Source organism: Arvicanthis niloticus, chromosome 13 (genome assembly GCF_011762505.2).
Source record: "Arvicanthis niloticus isolate mArvNil1 chromosome 13, mArvNil1.pat.X, whole genome shotgun sequence".
Classification (NCBI taxonomy): Eukaryota; Metazoa; Chordata; class Mammalia; order Rodentia; family Muridae; genus Arvicanthis; species Arvicanthis niloticus.
Genome location: NC_047670.1, coordinates 47,216,108 through 47,240,043, shown reverse-complemented (window position 1 = coordinate 47,240,043; position 23,936 = coordinate 47,216,108). Strand labels below are relative to the sequence as shown.

At 40.7% G+C, this 23,936-nt stretch overlaps 1 protein-coding gene across 5 annotated transcripts in view; it reads left to right on the top strand.

Moving 5' to 3' along the window:
• Nucleotides 1-23,936, top strand: part of Col22a1 (collagen type XXII alpha 1 chain) — a 235,361-nt gene that overhangs the window by 170,686 nt on the left and 40,739 nt on the right. For all 5 annotated transcript variants that reach the window (XM_076911446.1, XM_034516770.2, XM_076911443.1 and 2 more), the window contains 5 exons: nt 2,545-2,658; nt 6,265-6,318; nt 14,356-14,409; nt 15,633-15,686; nt 21,060-21,113. In XM_076911446.1, coding sequence (XP_076767561.1) covers nt 2,545-2,658; nt 6,265-6,318; nt 14,356-14,409; nt 15,633-15,686; nt 21,060-21,113 — 330 coding nt within the window. The remainder of the gene's footprint in view (nt 1-2,544; nt 2,659-6,264; nt 6,319-14,355; nt 14,410-15,632; nt 15,687-21,059; nt 21,114-23,936) is intronic.

Genomic DNA, 23,936 nt, shown 5'->3' with positions numbered 1-23,936 from the left:
CAAGTTCAGAATGTCTTCATGAAATGCCTCACTTTAGTAAATCTTACTTTATCTACCCCTCCCCCAAGTTCTTTGGCAGTGTTCCATTACTGACTTTCTACTATAATTGAGTCATGGATGAGTCTATAAATGGAGCAAGGCATTAGGTTTAGATTGTAAAATAATAAACCACATAGTGATATATAGCAACTACATCTTATTATACTTTAATCCTGTGCTTGATGAGATGTTGGATATTTTCCATTCATTATCTCTAATTGTTTGACTTGAGGTTCTCATTTTACAAACAAGGAGATTGAGGCTCATAAATATGAGCCCATATTGCAAGTGGGCAGAAGCCTTGTAAAGTCATATGCCAGAGATACAAAGCTGCATGCCAGTATGCCCTGGTCATGACCATCTGGATGGAAAAAGGACCCTATGTTTAGTTTCTAGAAATTCAGAGAATACATGACTTACCCACAGAAGGGGTGTAGGATCTAGAGAAGCTGAGTTCCAGGGTGTCAACAGCCAAGGAGAATATCAGTAGTACTGGGTGATGCCTGACTCATCTTGTGCTGACTAATATTTCAGATTGGTTCAGGAGGTTGGGTCTGGCATCTTTATGGAACAGTAGGCTATGTAAGACTACAACTAGGGAAAACCTTTGTTGGAAACAAGACAAAGTGGTAAGGATTTTGTATTTCCAAGTCCAGAAAAAGTCTTAGTATCTTGATTGCTTGCTGTCATCAAGTTAGCTTCATTTTTGCTCATCTATCCCTCCCGCTATTCACCCATCCACATATTCATTGAAACATCATTCACCATCCATTCATCCATTCACTCACCTATTTCTTCCAGTCACCCACCTACCCATACCATTTATCCATGTCTACCTATGTCCATCCATCTGTTCATCCATCCATTGTTGCAGTGGCCCATTTATTCATCTCATTTAAATGTGGTATAATAAAAAAGCCTAGCTCATCTGTGCTCTTCTAATCTTAAAAGAAAGAAACCAGGAACTAAGAGGTTTCTTTCTTTGTTTTACTTTATTATTGCTTCATATACTCCAGCAATTATACTACCTTCTAAATATTCAGTTTCTCAGACAGCATGCTGAAAGAAGATGAGGTGAGACATGAAAAAGTCAAGTGGTTGATTGATTGGTTCATCATTAGACAGTTGGTTGGGTCTTTGGGTTTCATTTATTGAACTTAGAACTATGAAAGACTATTTGCTGTGGGCTGGCTCTGCAAAGATCAAGGCTGTTCTCACTCTACTTTGTGGGGAAAGAATAAACTTACAAGCAGACCACCCATGAGTGAGACTAGTCTATGAGAGCATGATGAGCCCATCTCTGTGCAGATGCCATTAGAAAAGCTTAGAGTAGAAGGTGTGTAAAGTATATTTGAAGATTACATAGGGGAGAAGCAAGAGAAGGGAGGACTTGCTTTTATGACAGAAAAACTAAGTTCTGAGATTAGAGGACAACCCAGGTAAATGCAGCATCCCTTTAGACTGCAGGCCATTGACTATGAACCCATAGAGTGGTCACATGCTTTTATTTGGCCTTCCATACAGAGCACTCACTGTACCTTAGCAAGTATATTTACTTTGTGTTGATTAACACCAACTGATTTTTAGGTTTGTACAGTTAGCAATCTCAGCACAGTGCCCAGCAGACCAGAAGCTTTGCAAGTTATCTTTTAAAAAATGAATAATGGCCCAGTAACAATGGCTGAATATTCTGGGAATTGTCTACCTGGTCTCACTATCTTCTTAGTGCTTTCTTTGTGTTATCTTATTTAAGTTTACTATAAGAAGAGAATAAATAGAAGAGCTTAGGAGCAGGTGATCCAAGAGAGGGGAACAGGATAAGGCTGGAGTATAGTCTGGTTACTTGATACTTGGCAGGCTGGGAACTTTCAAGGTCAAGAGGTGACACAGACAAGTCTGAAACTTTGAATTTACTCCAGGAACAGCATTTACTTGTCTTGAAAGGCAAAGCTGAGCTCCTAGGAACAATTATTAAATGCCTGTCCTGGGAAAAGAAAAGGGCTAAGCAGGGTCACAATGTGGCTTTGTGTCACAGTCAGGACATGCTGTGCTAGGTGCCTGCGGGCTTCCTTTGTTTTCCTTTCTTAGGGAGCCACTTTTCCTTGGCACACCACAGAGACTTTTTCTCCTGGCTTTGTTTGACTCTGTCCTCAGGGCAGAACATGCTATTTCTAGTAACACTAAATGTTTGCCTTCACTGTGCACTTTTAACATTTTTGTTCATGCTCATGGGCATTTTTACATGAATTTTGACATCATTTTCTCAGGCCATACTTCCAGCCAGGTGTCTGGCCAGAATTGGAGAAAAACTAGGTAATGATCAAGACTAATTCATGCTGATATAAATTTCAGACACAAGAGTGCCTGGATCATGACAATCCATCAATTTGTTTTTCCATCTTTGTTGGCATTTATAACTAAGTATCACCCAGAGGGGTGGGACATAAGGCTACTTTGCCTTGCAAATAACTGAATTATTTACTTAGTCTCTTTTTCTTCTCTAAGGATGTGTGCAACGACTGCCCTCCTGGTCCCCCAGGCCTCCCAGGTCTGCCAGGTTTCAAAGGGGACAAGGGTCTTCCAGGAAAATCAGGGAGAGAAGGTGCAGAAGGCAAAAAGGTAAGGAGACGGAGAGCTGAGGCTCCGTTCCTCCAGTGAAGAAATTCCACTGTCTAGATCCAGTGTGGCCTTCATTTCTTTTAGAGGATTTAGGCTTTGGGATTGTTTACATCACAGTGTCGTACAGTAGTGCAGACTGCATATCTGCAGGTCTTTACCATTTTATAACAATATTGCCTGTGCCATTCCAATGTGTGGTGATGTTGAAAAATTCATGTATCTTTGAGGCTCTTTCCCACTGCCTCCTTTCATTCCATCGGTCTGACTTTGAGATATCTAGAATGTTCTAGTGGCCACTGCAGACCTTCAGACCCATTTTCTGCCTATCACATAAACAAACCCCAGGAGTTGCAGAAGCTGCTTTCTTCAGAGCCAGCAGCCCTGGGAACTCTGAGCAGTCTCTGACTTCCGGATCTTCATTCTATTTAACATTTTTATAGAGAACCAGATCAGAGGTGATAAATCAATTTAAATTTAGTTGTGTACTTCTGGCCAGCTGGGTTTTATTTTGGAGATTCCTCTTTCCCTTGAATCACTTCCTTCTTAGTGGCAGGGCAAGGTTCACACACACCAAGGCCATTGGGGTTTGCATACATCCTGAGACATCTGATGACATCTCCAATTAGGGTTATCCCATAAGCCAACTATTAGCAGTGGATACGTAAAGATTTCTTCCTTCAGGGTAAAATACAAATGTATTCTTTTAATATAGACTATAAACTGGCACTCCCACTCACTTACCCATATATTCACTCTGTGACTACCTAATTTTGAGACTCCTTTAAGTGTGTTCCAAGACCCAGTGGCACACACCAGAACTTCACTACTTGTGAGACAGAAGAAGAGGATCACAGTTTGAAACCATCCTGGACAATGTTATAAGTTCCAGCCCAGATACATAGTAGGGCATTATATCATCCCGCTACTCCACAAAATTGTGTGTTGATTGATATGTAGGCACTGGAGAGACCCAAAATAAAAGGCCTGTGTTCTGGTTTTCATGGGGTTCGTGGAGTTCATTCCCACTGTCTTCTTTCATTCCCTCCACCTGACTTTGAGCTATCTAGTCTGTTCTAGTTGCCCCAGTAGACCTTGAATGGTGCTTAGGTAGTTTTCCCAGAGTGAAAGGATAAAATTGAGAACAAAATCTCATGACAGCAATGGAAAACTCCCCACAAATGCAGTAAAAGAAAAACAGTTTTTATATTCGAGTAAACATCCACCAGAATGTGTTCCACACTGCAGGCTATATGCTAAGAGATTGCTAAGGCAAAGTGAATTCCCACTCCACATAACCAAGTGAGCCAAACGCCCACTGTAGGCATTTTCTCAAGATAAATCACAGTAAGCACTTTAATAATAAGGGGACTTAACAGCACCATTTATTATACATACCTGCCTTACATTCACCTGGTAACTGTAACACTGGCTCAGCTGATTGGCTTTGTCTAGAGTTTAGAGAGAGAAATTCCCCTCTGTATGATAGGAGGAAGCTATGCAACCTGAAGTATGGATTGTGTTAACGTTCTACAGCAATTAGAAGGCGTTAGAGCCATTTCCTTGCTGATTGTATTCCTGAGATGAGCCTTGAGAAAGACACTCATAGGTTATAAGTCTACCAAAAACCCAATTTAGCATTCAAAAGGATTTGTATAAATTTTAATCTGAGAACTCACAATGATGTTATCCAAAATAACTGCTCAGGAAATAGATTTAGGGGAGGGTTTCTTCTCTTTTTATCAAAAGAAAGAGTCAACTTCTTAAATGATACTATGTTCCATATAAATATGGAACAGCTACCAGCACAGGTATGAAATATAGTCTTTATTTTCTCTCTGTGCCTCAAGCACCAGATGTTTCCCTGAAGAGGTACAAACATGTAGGTGCAGTTAGCCTGTGTATGTATGACAAGATCCCAGACATTCCTCTGTATCCTCTAGAACTCTGGGAAGGATCCTAAAACACATCGTAGAATCAACTTGAGTGAGAGTTCCCCAAGTGATCAAGACATCAAAACAAATGTATCTGTTTGTGACATTTCTCATGAAATATTTTATAGGATATGAAGTGGGCATTCTTGGATGCTTGTAGAACTTTCTTCTGTATAGGATGTGAAGTGGACATGTTTGGATGCTTTCTTTTCCTGGCTTATTTTTAAACCACTCAAATTTTTAAACTTTTAAATTATTTTAAATTGTTTTGTAGGTCTGCAAGAAGAAAGGAGACAGGAGAAAGTGTTCTGAAGGGACAGGGGGCAAGGAAAAGGAGACAGTGATGGAGTGTACATGACATGGAAGCAGGGCTGTTGCAGGAGGAAGGAGACCAGGGATTTGAGGGCAGGGAAGGTTAATGAATAGGAAAGTATAATGGCATTGGATAGAAAAATACAACAATGATGTTTATTACTTTGCACACTAAACAATGAGCTTTAAAACAAATAAAGGAAGTAATGGTGAGAGAGAGAAAGAAAGGAGAAGGAAGGAAGGAAGGAAAGGAAGGAATGAAGAAAGAAAAGAAAAAAGAAAAGAAAGACAGCCTCTTTATGTGTTTACTCTCAGGAGCCCTCATTTTGGGGCACTTCCAGCAGGTGGCTCTCTGTTGACAGCTCCACATCACTTAGGGCAATTTTAGATAAATCCTTTCAGGATACCTTACAACACACTTTTCCATCACAGTGCCAGAAATGGGGTCTGCATCCTGTGGACTGTAAAGTAATAGCGACTGCCTTGGAACTCAAGCCATTGTGAAGACCCACTCTGCTCTCTTCCTCCTGGAAGGAGCTGGTGGGCACCCATCCTGCCATCTGGGAAGCCCCTCTTCAGAGCTGGACAGCTACCATTCTATGTGTTATAAAGCAAGATCAACCATCACAAAGTGCCTAATGTGTATAATCATGCACGTATGTGCACATGTAAAGCACATGGACACACACAGGGGGACTCTCCGACTTTATCAGTCTGGGAGAATGCTCTACCCTGAGTGCATTGAATATTTGTTAGTGCTGAAATAGATGTACATGGCCAAGTTTTGACTTTTGGATCAGGTCTCCCCCATGGTGGTCCTCAAGCCCTGAGTTATAATTTCTTTAACTTTTGTGTGACGATCAGTCAAGGTCTTTCCATGGCTTTCAGTGTAGTGCTGAGCTTCACACTGTCCCAGTCCCTCTTCCCACATGAATGTGCAATAGAGCTGTCCTTTCCAGTGAAGTAGAGACTAGGAAGATGGGTTTCCTAGGATGAAGAGTTGGACAAGGAACAAAGGTGGAAGACACAGTACAAGGTGGGAGCTAGACATTGTTCACCTTTATTGCAAAAGCAATACACTGTTAATTCCCACCATCTTTTCCTAATCATAGATCAGCTACATGAATGTGGGAAGGAGGAGGTATTGGGCTACCTTGGTAACTGGATACCATATCATTACTAGCTAGACAAATTAGTGATAATTCGACCTATGATTTCATGGCCATGTTTGATAGCATGCTTGCCCACATGTGAGAAGAATCTGGATGCCTTATAAGGCTTATGCCTAGTTAAATTTCAACTTGACCTTTTCCTTGGAATTATTATTTTCCTAATTTTTTACATTCTTTTGTCTCTGCTACAGGGAGATACCGGGCCCCCAGGCCTTCCTGGGCCTCCAGGAATAGCTGGACCACAGGTCAGTGAATCTCAGTAAACACTGTATATTCTTCTACTTCACTGCTTCATCTAAGTTTGAGGCAAGTACTGTCCAATAGCCTTAACACCTAGTCTGGCACCAGGTTGTGTCTCTGACTTTCTAGTGACCTAGAAAGCTATGTACACCCTGTGAGCCTCAGGTTCCCCTCTGCAAACATGTGGTATGCACAGTATGACCATCAATGGCACTGGTATGTGTGGAACTTACTAGATAATAATGCATCTGGTATCAGATACTTCAACTTCACTGCATAGAATAAAACAGTTTCCAGAGGAGTGCTAGAACTGAATTATAGGATGCATAAAATAACTGGTGATCGATTAAAAGGCAGTGGGCCAAGTGCTTCATAAATGTGAGTGAGCTCTGCTGCCCTCATGGGAACACAAGGCACACATTTAAAGTTAGCTATGTAAAGCCACAGAGCTGGGAAGAGGCCACCGGGGAGGAGAGAAACATGATCTCAATTAAAGAACAGGCAGGGAAATGCTCTCTGCCTGTTGGAACAAGTGTTACTGGCCTGTAGCCACAGGCTGTTGGTGTAGCATTCAGCTATAAGAAGAGAATGCACAGAGCTGGGTTGGATCATGGCGGGTAGACTTATTTCCCACTGTTGTCCTCCTTGTTGCTCGGTAGTGAGTCCTCTCTGTTCTCTGTGGCCTCCGTGTTAATAGTGAGGGAGGATTGGTTCTTCGTATCTCTTTGTATCTCTTCCTGTGTCCTGTCTGGATCGAGTGTCACTCTTCTAATAGTGTGGATCATAGGGATTTGATGTCAGGAACAAGACATGGGCATGGACTCTCGGCTTCTGAGCTTAGACGAGTGTGTTAACTTCTCTGCTTTTCTCTTTTAATAAACTGAGGAGTGTCACCATGACAACTGAAGGTCGAATGCTGTCATCAATACTTGGTAACTTACAGACTCTCAGTCTGTGTATTATTCTTTCATCCCTTAGGGTCACAGCCTGTGGAAGGGCCAAAAAAAAAATGGTGCATATAAAATCTTATAGGTAGCCAGAAACCTCAGTAATGAAGATAGAAAATATATTTTACTGCAGTACCATTGGGAAACTAGAAATGAATACGGTAGACCAAAAGGAACCCAAACAAAACAAAACAAAACATTAAAAACCAAAAACCCAAACAACAACAGCAAAATCCCAAAATTTAAATAAAGGCAAGACTAACTCATACGTAACTGACTGTTCTCACACTCTTTCTGCTAGTCCTAGGTGGTCTGAAGCCCTCTCTGGTTGTATTTTGAAATTCTCTTCATTTAGGACTCTCTCAATTGATTTTAGATTTTTAGAATAATATTGCTTGGAGGTGTGCTTTAATCTTGGGTACTGATTTTTTTTTTTTCACAAATTGCTTGGACTGGTGAGATGGATTCCATGGGTAAAAGTGCTTGCTGCCAAACTTGAGGTCCTAAGTTTGATCCTTGGAACCCCTATGGTAGAAGAGACTCCTGACTCCTGAAAGTCATACCATGAACATTCACTGTGGTATGACCCCCTCAAAATATATAAATGAATAAATGTAAAACAATAATTTCAAAGGTGAATGTTTGCTTTGCCTCAGAGCCATCCCTTAAGGTATTGACTTATTTTAGATGTATGTTTATTTTGTTTATATAAGTATTCTATCTGAATGTAAGTATGTACGCCACTTGTATGAAGCATCTGTAGAGTCTAGAAGAGGTCACTGGACCTAGAGTTGTAAGCTGTCATATAAGTACTGTAAGCTGAGCCCAGGTCCTCTACATGAACATCCAGAACTCCCAGAGCCGCATATTATTCCAATCACAAAGCAATAAATCAAACTGATAAATGTAGGTGGTCTGACCATAACCAGAGGATAGGTCATGAACAGAACTATCTGGGTCTCTTAGACCCTGCCAGGCAGGTTCAAATGCCTATCATTTGTGATCCATACGTATATTTGGTCAAGATTTAGATGGTTTTGATGCAGTTAAAGAATTTGGCTTCAGAAACTGACATTATTTGTTTTCATTGAACACACACCTGGAGATTTTGCCAAGGGCAGCTTGACATTGAGCAGTACCAAGAAAGTTGCATCACTGAATGGGCTACTGCTTAATGCACATGAGGCTCCCTCTCTGATTCTGCAGGGAAGGCTCATGCAGTTCCCTGGAGAGCTCCAAGAAGTCATGTCAGCTATTTCTTAGTTGACCTTTGCTGCCATTGTGCTGACTGCCAGGCCTAGCCTCTGACAAGAAGGAGCCTTTATCCAGAGAAACAAAAGTGAATCAATCAAGCCAGTGCATTCCCTGCAATGGAAACAGACAATTTTCTTTGTCATCTCTACCTAGCAGAAAGCACTAATGTTTTGGGATGGTGTGTCCATTCCTGTTCCCTTATTATTCACTCCAAGGGAGGCTACTTTTTAAATATTTGAAAGAGCTATGACCAGAAAAAAGATCAAAACTCAGTGCTGTGTTGGAAAGTTAGGGCTCTTGTCCCTTCAGTAGATATCTGGTGGTGAACTTGGAAAGTTTCTGGGGCTCATGGACAACCCCCACAATAGCAGTGTTCTAAGGATGAGGCTGCCACCTAAAAGATATGGCCTCCTATAGTGCTGAACATGATCCTGTGAGGCAAAGTGTTTCATCTTACAGATAAGGAAACTAGAGTTTAGCAAGGCAAGATGCCAGAAACCAAGATTGAAGATAGTATAGCTGAAGCTGACTTACAGATCCATAGTTCATCATACTTCTAGCTACTCTAAAGCAACACCAGCACCCAATACAGCTTCCATTGGAGAACAGTGCTCCTTCTTTGTAGCCTGCAGTAAGACTGCTGGGATAAAACCTATCCTTGTCACCATGCACTGTTGATGAGTGAGTCATGGAGGACCTGATGCCTCCTCTGAGCATTTGCAGGTTAGTGTCTTAGTTATTGGTGTCCATTTTCTCTGCTTTTCACTAGCCCCATGGCACTTTCCAGAAAACAGACTCGTTTCTTTCTTGTGTATCCTCACCCACCAAACAATATCTTTGCAAAATTTCTGGACGCAGAGATGAGTTTGTCAGCAGGAAATGTTCCCCTGGACAGAGAAGCAATGATTACTGTTAGCATCCTTTGGTCACTGAGGACTTTGAGTGTTCTCTGTTCTCCCTGCATTGCCAAGAAGGCCTGGCTCCTTGGTTTGCAGCTGTGACTCAATATCTGGCAAGTGTTTCCTGTGATTCATCCTGCATGCTTCTATGTAGAGGCTATCAGCAGAAGGTGGGGGTGGAGCTGCGGAGCTTAGCACCATGGATAGCTTCAGAGCTCCATCCTGGTTTTAGAAACTACACTGGCAGGGCCCAGAGATTGTGTGCTGTGATGTTTGCCAACCTTGTAGAGGGAGAACAGAGAAAAAGATGGCAGTCATGGTGACAACCCTGGGAACACATGCTTCTGCATTTAGCCGTAAGAACTTTTCTTGCTTGGTAATGATGATGGTTTAACAGTTGCCACTGAAAAGGATTTATTTTTCCCGCTCAGTTCACATCCTCAAAGAGGTCACTGGTCTAATGGGGCCCTAAAATGGATCTAGTGATACCCCAGAGAGTAGGCATGCACTCTGAAAAGTTCTAGTTATTTTGAGGTAATACTGCTATTTCTTTTAACAACTAGTATCCAAGAACCTCATCCTTCAGAGGTCACCAGGGCCATTTGCTTCATGCTGTCTTTATAAACTGGCACATCTTCCACTCACATGCACTCAGTTCTGGAGACTATCACTATATGCTCCCCTTAACATCATCCTTCCAAGTCAAGTAGTACAGGGAGAACTCAGATATGGGCCATTCTTTTGATGGGGGCATGCAGAGAAGATAGTGTGACTGGAGGCTCTTAAATTGGCAGACATAGGCTTAACTCTGGAAGCTGGTACCTCTCCAAACTCCCCTGCCTCTGTTACCTGAATGAATTGACTTACTAATTACATTAGCTGGACATTTTGTCAGCTTCTCTAGATCTTTTCAGTTTGTTATTTAAAGATGCTGACTGGACAGGTGGTTTTGCTCCTGCATTTTAGTAGCCCAAACCATGATTATAACTCCAGTTGTAAAATCTAAGCAGTGAACAATGTCTTAAGAACGTTTTTAAAGCCCAGCATGTAGGAAGCATTTAATACACATGACTGATGGTGGTCCTCGTGGTGCTTAGGTCATTAGACTTAATAACAAGTAGGACAAATGTCTGGAGGAGAGTAGAGGAATTTAAAGAATCCAGTGTCAGTATGACAAGAGGTAGCCTGTGATACCTCCTGAAGAGGTGTATTTCAGTTGCACTGAGGGATTAAAGAGAATTTGCCATGCATCTTGGGGGAGAGTTTCTAGGCAGGACACAGCTGGGCCTCATATGAAAGGAGCAAAGGTTTATTTGTTGGGAGAGTTCATGCCCTCCTATCCACAGCTTGCAGACCCCGTGATGAGATCCAGCAGCTTTGACTTACAAAGGACAAAGGCAGATGCTAAATAAGGGAAACACAAATAAAATGGTACCATGGTTCCCAAATTAATCATTATATTAATTTATAATTATATTCAAAAGCAAATCAATGTCTCCTTCCAACCTAAGAAACCTCTCTGCAAAGAGAAAGAAACAATCTTATCATCATCTGAATGCTGATTCAGGATACAGTGTATACCACAGCCTGGGTAGAAAGCTGGAGAATCACAACAACTTCAGTCTTAAGTAGCCAGTCTGTGTGGTTGAATTCAACATGCATATGTGTCTCAGGAAGTGCTAATCAGTACTAAGATAGAGAACATGTCACCTCATTCATCAACTACATTCATTCCAAATGGGCCAGATACCTGTATGATCATCAGTAAGCTACGTGGCTTACACAAGCATCTCCAGTCTTTATCGCAGGGGGTGGTTTTGTGCCTGTGATCCAGACTGCTGCCTGCTATGTTAGTCTCCTTCCAAGAGAAGCAGCATCGCTCCACCCCCACGGTGTTTATTAAATTCCAGAGAGAAGATCACTAGGTTCTGAGAAAGGCTTTAATTGAGTTCCTGGCAGTGAATAGGCAGAATATTTGTATATTAGTTACTTTTCTATTGCTGTGATAAAACGCAACAGTGGAAAGCAGGTTATCAGGCCCTTGGAGTAAGCCTTGCCCCAGATCCTCCCTGTATCCCCATTCTCTACTTCATGGCTTCTCTGATACAGATTTTTCTGTGCTCCCTCATGTTGCTTTTACCATTATGATTGATATCTCTGAAAATATGAGCCAAAATAAATAATTCATCTCTTTCTGTCAGATGTTTGGTCTTAACTATGCAAAAGTAAACTGTGTGCATGTGGAGTGATATCGTTCCTTGTTATTTATATTTATTTATTTATTTATTTATTTATTCTATGTATTCAGGTTCTTTGTGTAGGACTGAGTTGAGAAGCAAGAATGAAGCCTTTGGAAAGGGTATTTAATAAACATCTAAAGAGAATGGGGCTAGTAAAATGGTCCTGTAGCTTTGCAAGGATAAAAAACCCTGGGAAGATGGGATTTAGATCTGCCTTTTGATTGCTGGATTTCCAGGGTACAGTCATGTACCTCATTTGCTGTTAGCATGGTTGATCTGCCTTCTCCACTCTCATCAAACTTCAGGAAATCATAAACCACCCAAGCCAGGCGTCATAGCCCCAGGAAAGAGTCAGGAAAATGACTTGTTTGGGGAGAAATTACTTGGATATTTGATAATCAGATAGACTGAGACCCTGTGGCGGATTAAACCCAATTACTGACTCATTCTTTAAAAAAATTTTTTTTCAAAGTCTCATGCTGCCCAGACTCTTCTGGGACTTACTATGAAAAGTACCTTGAACTCCTGCCCTCCCTGCCCAAGTGTAAGGATTATAGCTGGTGCCACTGTTCTTAGCCCAGATTTCTTATCAGTCTGCAAAAACTGAGGTCAAGGGCTAAGACCAATGTCTTAGATGTTTTACATACTTAGCCATGAGCTCAGTTACAGCTAAAGAGTTACGTGTGTAACAGGGTCTTTTAAGGCCCTAATTGAATGCCCAGTGGGGCGGGGGCTCCAGAAATGTCAGATCCCTTCCTGGAAGGAAATGAGTCATGTTTGGAGGTGGCTGTGTTTGTGCAGATCTTCGTCTGTAATGGGCACAGAGGGACAACTATGGAGATCCTGAGCTGCTGGCATTCTTATTGTTGCCAGCTGAATGTTGAAACCACTCTCTAGCTAGAACAAAGACTGGGATTTGAAAGGAATACATTTACCTTTAAGGCCAATTGTCACTGAATGTCAGTGAGGCAGTGTGCAGCTCTGTGGCACTTCTTTGATTATAAAGTGGGTGCAGACAGAATGCCAACTTTAGACACTTAGATATAAAAGCATGTAAAGATGATGGAATCAGTTTTTTCTTGTGAACCATTTTCTTCCTCTAAACAATGACACCTAGTGCTTTACAAGCAATGATTCATAATACAGTCGAGAGACTGTGGGATGGAATGTCATTAGCAAGCATCCATGACATCGTGAGCTGCTGTGTGTTAGAGTAAGCTGAATGGAAAGAGGGCTGGACTTCCCATTTCATGAGAAAACTGCTGGATTCTGGATTCTCATACATTGATCTTCCCCCACCCCTAATCCTTCTGGATGGACAGATTGAGACTTAGGAAGGGGCATGACCTGTTTAAGGATGCAGAGATGAAGAGGGACAGGAAGGAAACCATTGCCAGACTGATTCATTGTCAAGGACTCTTCACAGCCCAGTAGGTTATTTTTAAAGAAATAGAAATGTTGCTGTTTAATAAAGTTTGGTGAAGTTCAGTTGGTAATCTAGTAAGTACACTTAGTTAGTAGCTTACTTTAGCAATCTTAGCACTTGGGAGGCTGAGGCAGGAGTGGTGATACAAGTTTGAGCCCAGGCTAGCCTCCAGAGTGAATTTCAAGCTTTTAATACAGCATAAAAACCTGTCTTAGAAAAGTAATCTAATAAACCAAAAGCCATGTGTGGCAGCTTACACCTGTATTGCCAGTAGTCATGATGCAATATGGATGCATCACTGTGAGTTTAAGGTCAAATTGGGCTACATAGTTCTAGGACAGCCTGGGGTATAGTTTAAGAAACTGTCTCAAAAACAAAACAAAAGCAAATAACCAAAACCAAAACCAAAACCAAAACCAAAGACTAAACCAACCAACCAAACAAGCAAGCAAAAACCAAAAAAAAAAAAAAAAAAAAAAAAAAACCAAACAAACAAAAAACAAACAAACAACAACAACAACAACAACAAAAACAGTCCCAAAACTTAAGACCCCAAAGCAAAGGATATGTTAAAACTGAATGAAGTGGCCGTATCCATATGCCAGCACTTGTGCAGGCTGAAGATTTAAGAGTTCCAGGCTGTCCTCAGCTATATATGACATTGTGGTCAGTTTGAGCATTATAAAATTCTATCTCAAAATATTAAAAAAAAATATTGACACAACTGCCAAACATGAGCTGGACAAGGATGACAGCAATCAACCTGCCAAAGTGGATGGGGGAAAGCCTACAAGATCCCAATCCTACACTTCTTACACATCTGCTCTTCAAGACCTACTGATGACACTCGTTTCTGCCTTGTCTTGCCTTCTGGAAGACCGCACTTTTCCTCTGACACTCTCTTTCCCTTAGCCTGAGTCTTCTGACCCACCTCTCACCATGGCTACAGATATCATCTAGGACAGGACCATTATCCATCCTTCTGCGATATCTTCCATCCATCATCAGGAGTGACATACCAGTCTTAGAACTGAATTTCTCTCAGTCCTGTTTGTTTCCCTATGCTCCCCTGAGGGACCTGAAACAAAGCTAAACAATTTTACTGGCAATCTTTCAAGCAGGGCTTATTCTGTCTTTTGTCACCATGGTTGGCAGCAATGATTTGATGAAGAATTTGAAGAACTGATAAAAGCACTAAAGCGTACTTTTATATTTGCAGTGTGGCTCTAGTGAAATTTTCTGTGGCTTGACTTGTCTTTTCTGTTTTCCTTCCCAGGGAAGCCAAGGAGAGCGTGGTGCAGAGGGTGAGGTGGGACAGAAAGGCGATCAGGTAAGGCCAATGTCTGTCGTGAAGAAGCTCACACTGTAAGAAAGGCTCACTCAGCAGGCTCACCCACTGTTTCTGATGCCACCGTTGCCTCTTTTGTGCCTGCAGAGGAACGGTTAAGTCTTGCTCTCCTGCTTTTCATCTGGATCTCTCTGCTTACTCTCATCCTGATCTATCTCCCAGTTGTCCATGGAGCCTACATCTTTCCATTTTCTCCCCCTCTTCATGATTGCTTCTCACATATGGAAACTTTTATCATTGTCTAGGAAATATCTCTTTATCCCTCCTACCACTTTTTGAGCCTTTCTTTATACTCTTGTGGTAGCATTTGAAACGTTTTGTAGCACTCCTTGAGCCAGTCTATGCCCACTCAGGCTAGCTGGACCCCTCTCCTAACACATAGGAGGATGACACCAGTATCAAGACTTCTAGTGTTCCTCTATGCTAGGGCATCAAGCTTCCACAGGATCAAGGGCCTCCCCTCCCATTGATGTCAGATAAGGCAGTCCTCTGCTACATATGTAACTGGAGCCATGGGCCCATCTGTGTGTACTCCTTAGTCTTGATAGCCATAGAATAAACCATGTCTGAAAATGTTTTTTTAGGAGTTAGTCTTTATGTGATAACAACTTTCTTTAGTATTTCATTGCAGTAAGTATTGCAAGTAGTCCGGAGAGAGTTTATAGTATATGAACTAATGTGTATGAGATATAGATCATTCTATACAAGGACCTTGAAGTGTCCCTGAGAGGTCCTTGGGAAGATAGCCTGGAACTCAGCCTTGCAGAACTGATAACCCTGTATAAATATACATGCCCATTTAGTTTTCTTTTAGTTCTTTTTAGTGGGACACTATATGTATATCTGTAAGAATGGAAGTACAATAAAAATAATTTGTCCTGTTTCATTTAGATGAAAGAGCTTTAATATACCACACCCCTTGATTTTATCTGCATCTTAAGCACTACCATATGCCCTTCCCCCACCTTAGTGATTCTGCAGCAAATACTCTTTCAAGACATATTAATTTTTATAAATATCACGAGGCAATTTCTTTATAGTTACTAAAGTCATATGAAACAGAGACCATCTGGGGCCAGAGTTTTCAACCACATTTGTCACGGGGCTTAAGTGGCAGACTCTAGATTGGTTATTTGTTTCAAGAAACCTTTGTGTATGAATTTTTATGAAAAAATTTTAAAGAATTATCTCCTGTGTCTTCCTAGGGTCACCCTGGAGTTCCAGGCTTCATGGGCCCACCAGGGAATCCTGGGCCACCAGTAAGTATACTAATGACCTTTATTTCCTGGTTTTGGCATTCAAGAAATGTATCTGTACTCTATAAAGATTGTGTCAACGCTGGGCCTATCTTATTTGAAGGAATAGATTTACCTTTAAAACACCCAGAGATGAGAAAGAAGTTAATGGCATGACTATAGACAGATTTGGGTGGGTGATTTTGTGCCTGAGGGTCCCTGACACAGGTTGATAAAGCCAGTGTTTCAAGGTTAGGATGTTCAGTAAAGAACTCCTTTATATTGAACTTGAGGATGTCAGTGCAAGCTCAGGTTCTCCCCAGTGTTCTGCAATCAATAACTAATAATTATAAATTATTGTTCAATATTATTCTTTTTAACCACTAATTATTATTCTCTGGCATTTTTGATAACTAAAACATCTAATTTATTGTGCCACTTAAGAGAATACTTTCTTTGCTCTAGCAGTAGCTGTGACCAAGGCCTTGACACAGAGGCTCAACACCATTCTGTACCCACAGATTAGTCATGTTGTTTCTCTGCTTGAAGCCAACTACAGCTGCAGTTCCTAGATTCATTGAATGTAGCCATGACGACAAGCAGTAGCAATTACTATCCCCACCGAGCCCAGGACCCCAGAGATTTCCATGGATTCTCCATGAAACTGTCTCTCAGATCTTGCAAACAAGGCCACTCCAAATGACTCAAAGCCCACAGAAAAGGAACCTGTACCAAACAGAAAACAGGGTTTTAAAATAAATTTTGAAAAAGAGAGTCAGTCTGGATTATGAAGTTAAAGTTAACAAATTAGGCTTGCTTTGCTCTTTGATACTTTTTAAAGATTTGCAGGAGCAGAAAGTGCTATTAAACATTAGACCGTCTCTTCATCCTCTGCTCTGCCTTTTTAAGTAGTAACTCATTGACTTCTAGCTGTGTCAATTGATCAAAATAAATCAAACATTTTTTTAAAAGTATTTGTTTATCGAAGCCATGTGAGAACATGAAACATCAGTTGGCCCCTCACAGTGGACCTCCACATTAAGTTCTAAGGCATTTCAAAGAATGAAGAGTTCACTTCAAATCTTTGACATCAACAATCTCCCCACTCCTGATTTTAACAGCCTTTGTAATTCCTCAGCTTCAGTTCCTACCCGATCTTGTTCTGCTGTGTGCTTTTGTGCAGGAAATGATAAGGGACTAATTAATTTGTTGCCATTGAAGTACTACATAGAATTTTTAAATTCCTTAAAGATTTATAACTTTAGTTATTAAATTATGTTGCATTGTACTTGCTTATCATCCTAGTAAGTGTTCTATTGCTGTGATAAAACACCAGGACCACAAGTATCAGGGAGAATAAAGGATTGTTTGGTTCACACATCCCAGGTCACATTCCATCACTAAGGGAAGTCAGAGGAGGAACTCAAGGCAGGGACATGGAAACAAGAACTGAAGGAAAGACCATGGAAGAATTCTACTTTCTGACTTACTGTTTATAGCTTGCTCACCCTGCTTTCTTATGGCACCTGGGACCACTTTTCCTGGGGCAGTACTGTTCCAAGTGGGCTGGGCCCTCTCATAATGATCATTAGTAAAGAAAATATTCCACAGGCATGTATATAGTCCAAATATGGTAGAGTTTTAAGAAATCTTTAGCTCGTGTCAAACTGAATAAATAAATAAAATAACCAGCACACTTATTTGTTTTTTGTTCGATCCAAAAATTAGGCAAAGAATATTCAGACAAAGGTGTGACTCCAGTGTGTACTGGGGAAGGCACCCACACTAATGAAAGAACATATGAGAGATGCATGGCTTTATTCAAAATCAGTTCATAATGAATAATGTCTTGTCATGATAGTCTTAACTTCCAAATGCACTCCTTCAGCTGAGGATCACACCTTCTTCCCCACCCCTTCCTGATGGTTCCAAAGCTATAACATGGTTCTAGTACCTTCTTGCCAGAAATCGCAATAATTTAGATCTTCTTAAGACCTGCTTTGTGCTTCCCATAATTTCAGTTAACTCAGTCATTCTGGATTTCTGACGGGATTGAAAACTTATAGTCTCATAGCCAATCCTTGCTATTTACTTTGAGAGAAAAGATTTGAGAGGATGGTTTTCAGCTGACATTCATTCTAAAGCCAAGGAAAAAAAAAAAAAAAAGCCAGGTTCAGAACTAAGTCTTTTAGTTAGGAGAGGTGACAGAGGTTCTGGTTAGTCAACAAAATGATGGATTGGGTATTAGTTCTATTAGTTCTATCTTGTACCTTACTGACATAAATTGGTATAGTTATGCTCTAATTGTATTTTGAGAGAAAAGTTTTATTTTAACAGGAAGGGTGATATGTAGGAGGAGCTAAGGTGGGAGAAGTAAGGAGAGGAAGAGGAGGAGTAAGGAGAAGAGGAGGAGTAAGGAGAGGAGGAGGAGTAAGGAGAGGAGGAAGAGAAGGAGAGGAGGAGCTAGGTGATGAGAGAGAGAAAGAGAGAGGGGGGACAGACATGGAGGCAGATGTTCACATGTCTCTGCCAGTCAAGGATGGTTGATATATCTAGGTTGGGTATTAGGTTACATTTCTGATTGATATTGAGCATTACCAAACTTATAAAGCCTCTGGTTAACATTAAAAAAATTGTACAAAAGCAAAAAGGAGAAGGAGGCATGGGATGGGGGTTTTCTATGGAGGGGAAATGGGGAAAGGGAATGGCATCTGAAATGTAAATAAAATATGCAATAAAAAATGAAAAAAAAAAAGACCATAATGTCGATAAGGCACAGGTCCTGGCTTTGGAGTCTCATGTTGAATGGTGAATATGAGACATAGAGGCAACTGCAGTCAGCAGCCCCTGTGTCTGTTTCCAATTGAGGAATGTGTTCAGCTTAAGTAGATGCTTACCGAGCTTCTGTTTAATGCCATGCCTCCTGTTGCTGTGCTGGAGCTTAGGTGATGAGTCAGCCTTTAGATTCAGTGACTCATCCCACAGGAGCAACTCAAGAAGAGAAAGTAACCAGCATGGCCAATTATGCATACGTGCTTATTATTTGTCAGGTCCTGTCCAAATATTTCATGATCTAGACTCCAAGCCTACACAGGTATTTCCTTGTTATTTTTTTCTCCTCTCATTCAGTGTCCTTCCACCAGATAAAACCTTTTCCCACTTTTCTACTGTGCTTCTGATTCCAATTTCACAAAGTCTAGGTTGTGGGGGGAAGAAACTTTTGCCAAATTTGTATAGAAAAATTCAGATTTGAGATAGAGGCTACAATATTGTGGTAGTTCTGTGTTACATGTGTAATTTCACTAAGAATATCATGCTATTTGTTTAAATACTACTGATGTTCCTTATAGTTTATGAATATAACCTTGCTTTTTATCTAGTCTAAGAGATGAAGGTAAATCAAACATCATTCCATCCTAAGAACTTGCAATCTCTAGGAAATCAGCTATATTTATATCAAGTTTCTCTGAGATGCAAGGCTATAATTTGGTTACTTCTCTGTACTTATAGCATGGTTAGCTCCTACAAACTAATCACTCAACCAATACATTTAAATCAAAGGCCACTCAATAGTTATCAATAAAGTTCTGTAAGCAACTCAAGAAGAGAAAGTAACCAGCATGGCCAATTATGCATACGTGCATAATTTATTCATACTTCCATGGTTAGTCAATTACTATGGAGGCTGCTCCTTGCATGAATAATAGACATATAAATAATTAGGTAATAAGCATATGATATTAGATGTGCCATTGTGAATTGATTGTTTGGGGGTATTTTTGGTGATGTCTACTTCTTTATGTGTATTGCATTTTTCAGCCCAATCAACAACCCACATGTGGTTATTGCTCCTTTTTGTCTTCATTTCACAAAAGAGCTGGGATGTGGCATGGCAAAGTAACGTTCCCTGGATTGCAGAGCAGAGAGGCAGGATATACACCCAGAATTCTGAGTCTGAGGTTCTGTCTGAGCCAATCCCTCTGTCCTGTACTAAGCACTTTTTTGAGTCATCTCAAATATTCCTCATCTTCTTAGGGTGTGGACAATTTCCATACTTTCACAGAGAAAAAAACTAAGCTTATAGATCACATGCAGAAAGAGGCAAATGTCTAAATTCACATAAAGAACTGTTCCCCATGCAGAGACCCATAGCCAAACATTGGGTGGATCTCAGGGAGTCCTGCAGAGGAAGAAGAGGAAGAATCAGAGGAACTAGAGAGGTCAGATTCCTCAAAACACTGCCCACAGAATCGACTGACCACAACTCATGGGGATTGCAAAGATCAGGGAGCCTGTAACAGGCTGACCTAGGTCCTTTACATATGTGTTGTTATTGTTTAGCATGGTGCCCTTATGGGATTCCTAATGGTGGGAGTAGAGAAGTCTTTGGCTCTTTTGCCTCCTTGTGGGACCCTGTTCCTCCAACTGGATTACTTTATGCAGCTTTGGTGTGATGGTATATGCCTGCTCTTATTATAGCTTGTTATAGTGTATTTGGTTGGTGTCCCTCAAAACCCTGTTCTTTTCTTCAGGGAGGCAGACAGGGGAGTAGATTTGGGGGAAAGGGGAAGTAGGTAAGAAGAGAGACTTGGGAGAGGACAGAGAGGGGAAAATGCAGTCAGAAGGTTATACGTGAGAGAATAATTTTTTTTTTAAAAAAAAAAGTATTGTTCCCTTCATCCCCTCGCTGGTTCTGCCTCTACTCCCATCTGATTATTCAAAAATTTGGCTGAGTATCCAGTATATTCCAGGAGCTTCCTAAGAAGAAGAGAAGTCATGGAGTTTATAATGTAGGAATGATTGACAAGAAACAAATTTAAAGTCAACAAACCCTGGGATATCAGACATTAGCATGTGCTACAGCAAAAAAAAAAAAAAAAAAACAAACAAAAAAAACAAAAGGGGAAAGATGTTACTGTGGCTTGTGAGGGGCCAATGTGTAAACTTCTCAGTCTTGCAGGTATCAAATATCTGTCTGAGAATCTAATGGCTAAGTTGTGCCTGTGGACATGGGGACAAAGATGTAGGTAGAAGGAAACCCCTATCTCTCCCAAAGCAGTGTTACAGATGAATGCCTGGAGCTTCCTCTCCACTGTTTACTTATTTCTCTGGACCTTTTCTTGTATCCTTTTGCCTATATGTCTCTTTATTCATAGGTTGACACTAGTTATCCTCTCCCTATTCTCCAAGAAGATAGACCTAGGTGTTCACTTATTGGTCTGTGTCCCAGTACGCTCCCTCCTCACGTTAGCTGGGAAATCTGTAGAAGTGTGAAGATTTTGTGTTGTCTTAGGGGTGACTGGCTAGTCAGTGCTTTGCCTCTTCCTGAAATGTATCTGCCTGTCTAGCTTCAATCCAATTGTACTTGAAACTAATCTGCCTTGTCTTTCTTTATAGGGAGCAGATGGAAATGCAGGTGCAGCAGGACCACCAGGACCTCAAGGGCCCCCAGTAAGTGTTGGGCAAGACAGAATCATTTTTAAGTTGACCTTAAGAACTTTTTAGAGCCCCGTGTTTATCAACTCTGTTCCCTTTCTCTCCATCCGTGAGCCCCCACATTCCTGAGGGTCTGTTCAGGGCCATACTTTCTTAAAGGGAAAATGCAAACCAAGCCTTTTGATAGATGTCTTATTACTTTACCACTAAAATGGAGATTCTGATAGATTGACTCGAAACCTGTGGTTCCCCAGTGCAAACAAGCTCTGAATGTACATTCCATCTCTCCTTGTCAGAGTAGTTTCTGTTCTTAACAGCCAAGGGTGAGTGGGAGAAGCCCAGCCTGTACTTCGATATGCTTGAGTGTGTATCAGTCAGGAGTCAACTGTGTTACCACAAATGTTCCAGAGAAAGGTAAAAATCAGAAAGGAAGGACATTGGTCGATGTCCCCAAATCATAGCTGGTGTGGTTGGCAGTTGAAGTTTTTATCTTAAAACTCAGAATTCTTTTCTTTGCAGAAAGCTTTTAGAACCACATCTGGTTTAGGTGCCATAAAGCAAAAGTTGAACTACAGATTGGAAGGCATAGTGTTGGTTGAGTTCGTGTATGACATTTAAAGATACATCCAATATGTCAATACCGTTCATCCCTTCTGGCCATTTCATTTCATTTTATTTCATTCTCTCCAGCCATTTCAGCCATGTAAGTTGGAGAAACCTGGTTTTTGAATAAGGAAAATGAGAGTGGAGAAGCAGTTGACATTAATGGAAGAGCCAACAGCTGGGTACAGGAAGCTCAGCAGCACGTTCTTGCTCTTGTAATTCTGGCAAGTTCATGTACAGAAGAGCCCTTAGGGTACAGTTAGCAATACAACATCCTTCTAGGCCAGCATAGAAAAGTGGTGCCCAGAAGACAAAGGCAAACAGGAAATTAATGTTCTGCTCGAGACTTAAGTCAATTTGAAGACTATTAGTTTGGTGTTCTTTCTCCTATTTCACACCAACTCACCATGGAGCACTGAGATTGAATAACTGACAGCCCCACGGCCCTTTGCAGGATCATCCTGCGGTCAATCCGTTTGAAACAACCCATGCATAAATCCCAGGATAGAAAACACTGCAGGCAGCTTCTTATTGATTCTAAGACTATAAAAGATTTTCCCAATAAAACTAATGGACTGTTTGCCTGAGGAGAATAAGATACTGAGCCCAGTTGTAAAATCATTACATCGCTACAAATTAAACTCTATTAAATAAGACTTTGATTCTACCATGGGACCCCTTGGTAAGTTATGAGAGCAGTTGGAGCTGTCCATAGTCCTGATATATCACCATAAATATTACATTGGGATAGGGTCAAAGTTTTCTTACATGAAACAATGTTGGCTGGGTAATATGGATACACACACAGCTTATACAATCCTAATTATTGTCACAGTTTTGAATTAAAGCATATTAAGTACTTGTTGTTGTTTTGACTTCATTTGAGGGGCAGCAGTTGATACTGAGCCCCAAAAAGTACCTTTTATGATTAGTCTTACAAAACATGATGTCTAAATAGCCTGTCTTTGCTCCTAAATGTTTTGAGGATGTAACACCTCTTCTGAAGCAATACGAATGGAGAATTTTGATTGTTGAAATTTTTCTTTAAAACTGTCTTATAGCTATGTATTTATACAGCAAAGAATTTGTATTTTCAAAGCCAGGACTTAATTTTGAAAAGTCAGTATTTTCTGCATTCTGCTTGATTTTAATTAGTTGCTTAATAAATATTTAAGTGTGTTCATTTCCACAGTAAGTGATTTGTACAAGCAAACTTAAGGAGAAAAGCCCTGTGTCACCTTTTGAGCATTCAGCTCTGGTGCTAAAGAGAGATCAGGGAGGTGCTCTGATGCAGACTGGGTCAGGGTAGATTGGTGGGGCTGGCTCTGTGTGCTGAAATAAGGAGCTGGAGGCTAGTTTGAGAGTTTCTGTCTATTGTGTTTACCTCCTAGTCTCTCTGACAAGTGAACTGCTTTGTAAATATTAAAGAACTATTTATAATGACCAGGGAGTCAAGAGGCAGAGTCTTCTCCTGAACTTGACTCCCTCACCTGAGAATCAAGTGAATGATGTAGCCCAAGGCTGAGTAAACATTAATTCATGAAGAAACAAACAGGAAACAGCTCGGACATTGTGAAGCACAGTTCTCTGTTTTATCTACTTAGCAGAGCTCTGTAAGGCAACATGTGCCAGAGACGATACATATGCAAATAGAATATGAATTTCTGCTAATAATACTTGATTTGCAAGAACAAGCAGAGGAATGGAAATTGTTGATCCTGTTCTTAAATTACTGTTTTTCCATTTTAAGGATTTTGGAACAATAAGCATCCAGGAAGGTGTCCAGAATGCTCCATTATCAGCATCTAAAACTCCCCATGTTAGCTGAACAAATGTTCCATACGAATATGTCTATCCACACATATTTGCACATATCGTGGTAGATGCTGTAATGGGGGGAAGATGGATGCTGTGTTTCACCAGTTTGTTCATTTTACATTGGTTTGAGAGGCAGTATGTTCAGGTAGTCCTAAATGTCTTGCAACATAATTCTATAAATGCTGCAGTGCACCACAAACTGAAATCAACTCAGAGGCATATCATATTCTATGAGTTTTTATTTTAGAGTTACAAGAAGCTTTTTAGATGTGTATGGAAAGTGTGAATACCTTGCTGGATCTTTTAACAATGATAAAAGTAAAGCATAATCCTTTCTGCACCAACTCAGGAGTCTGTAAAACAATTCCTCAGTGTTATAAGCATTTGTTTCTGTGATCTTATTTATGGTTTAGAATT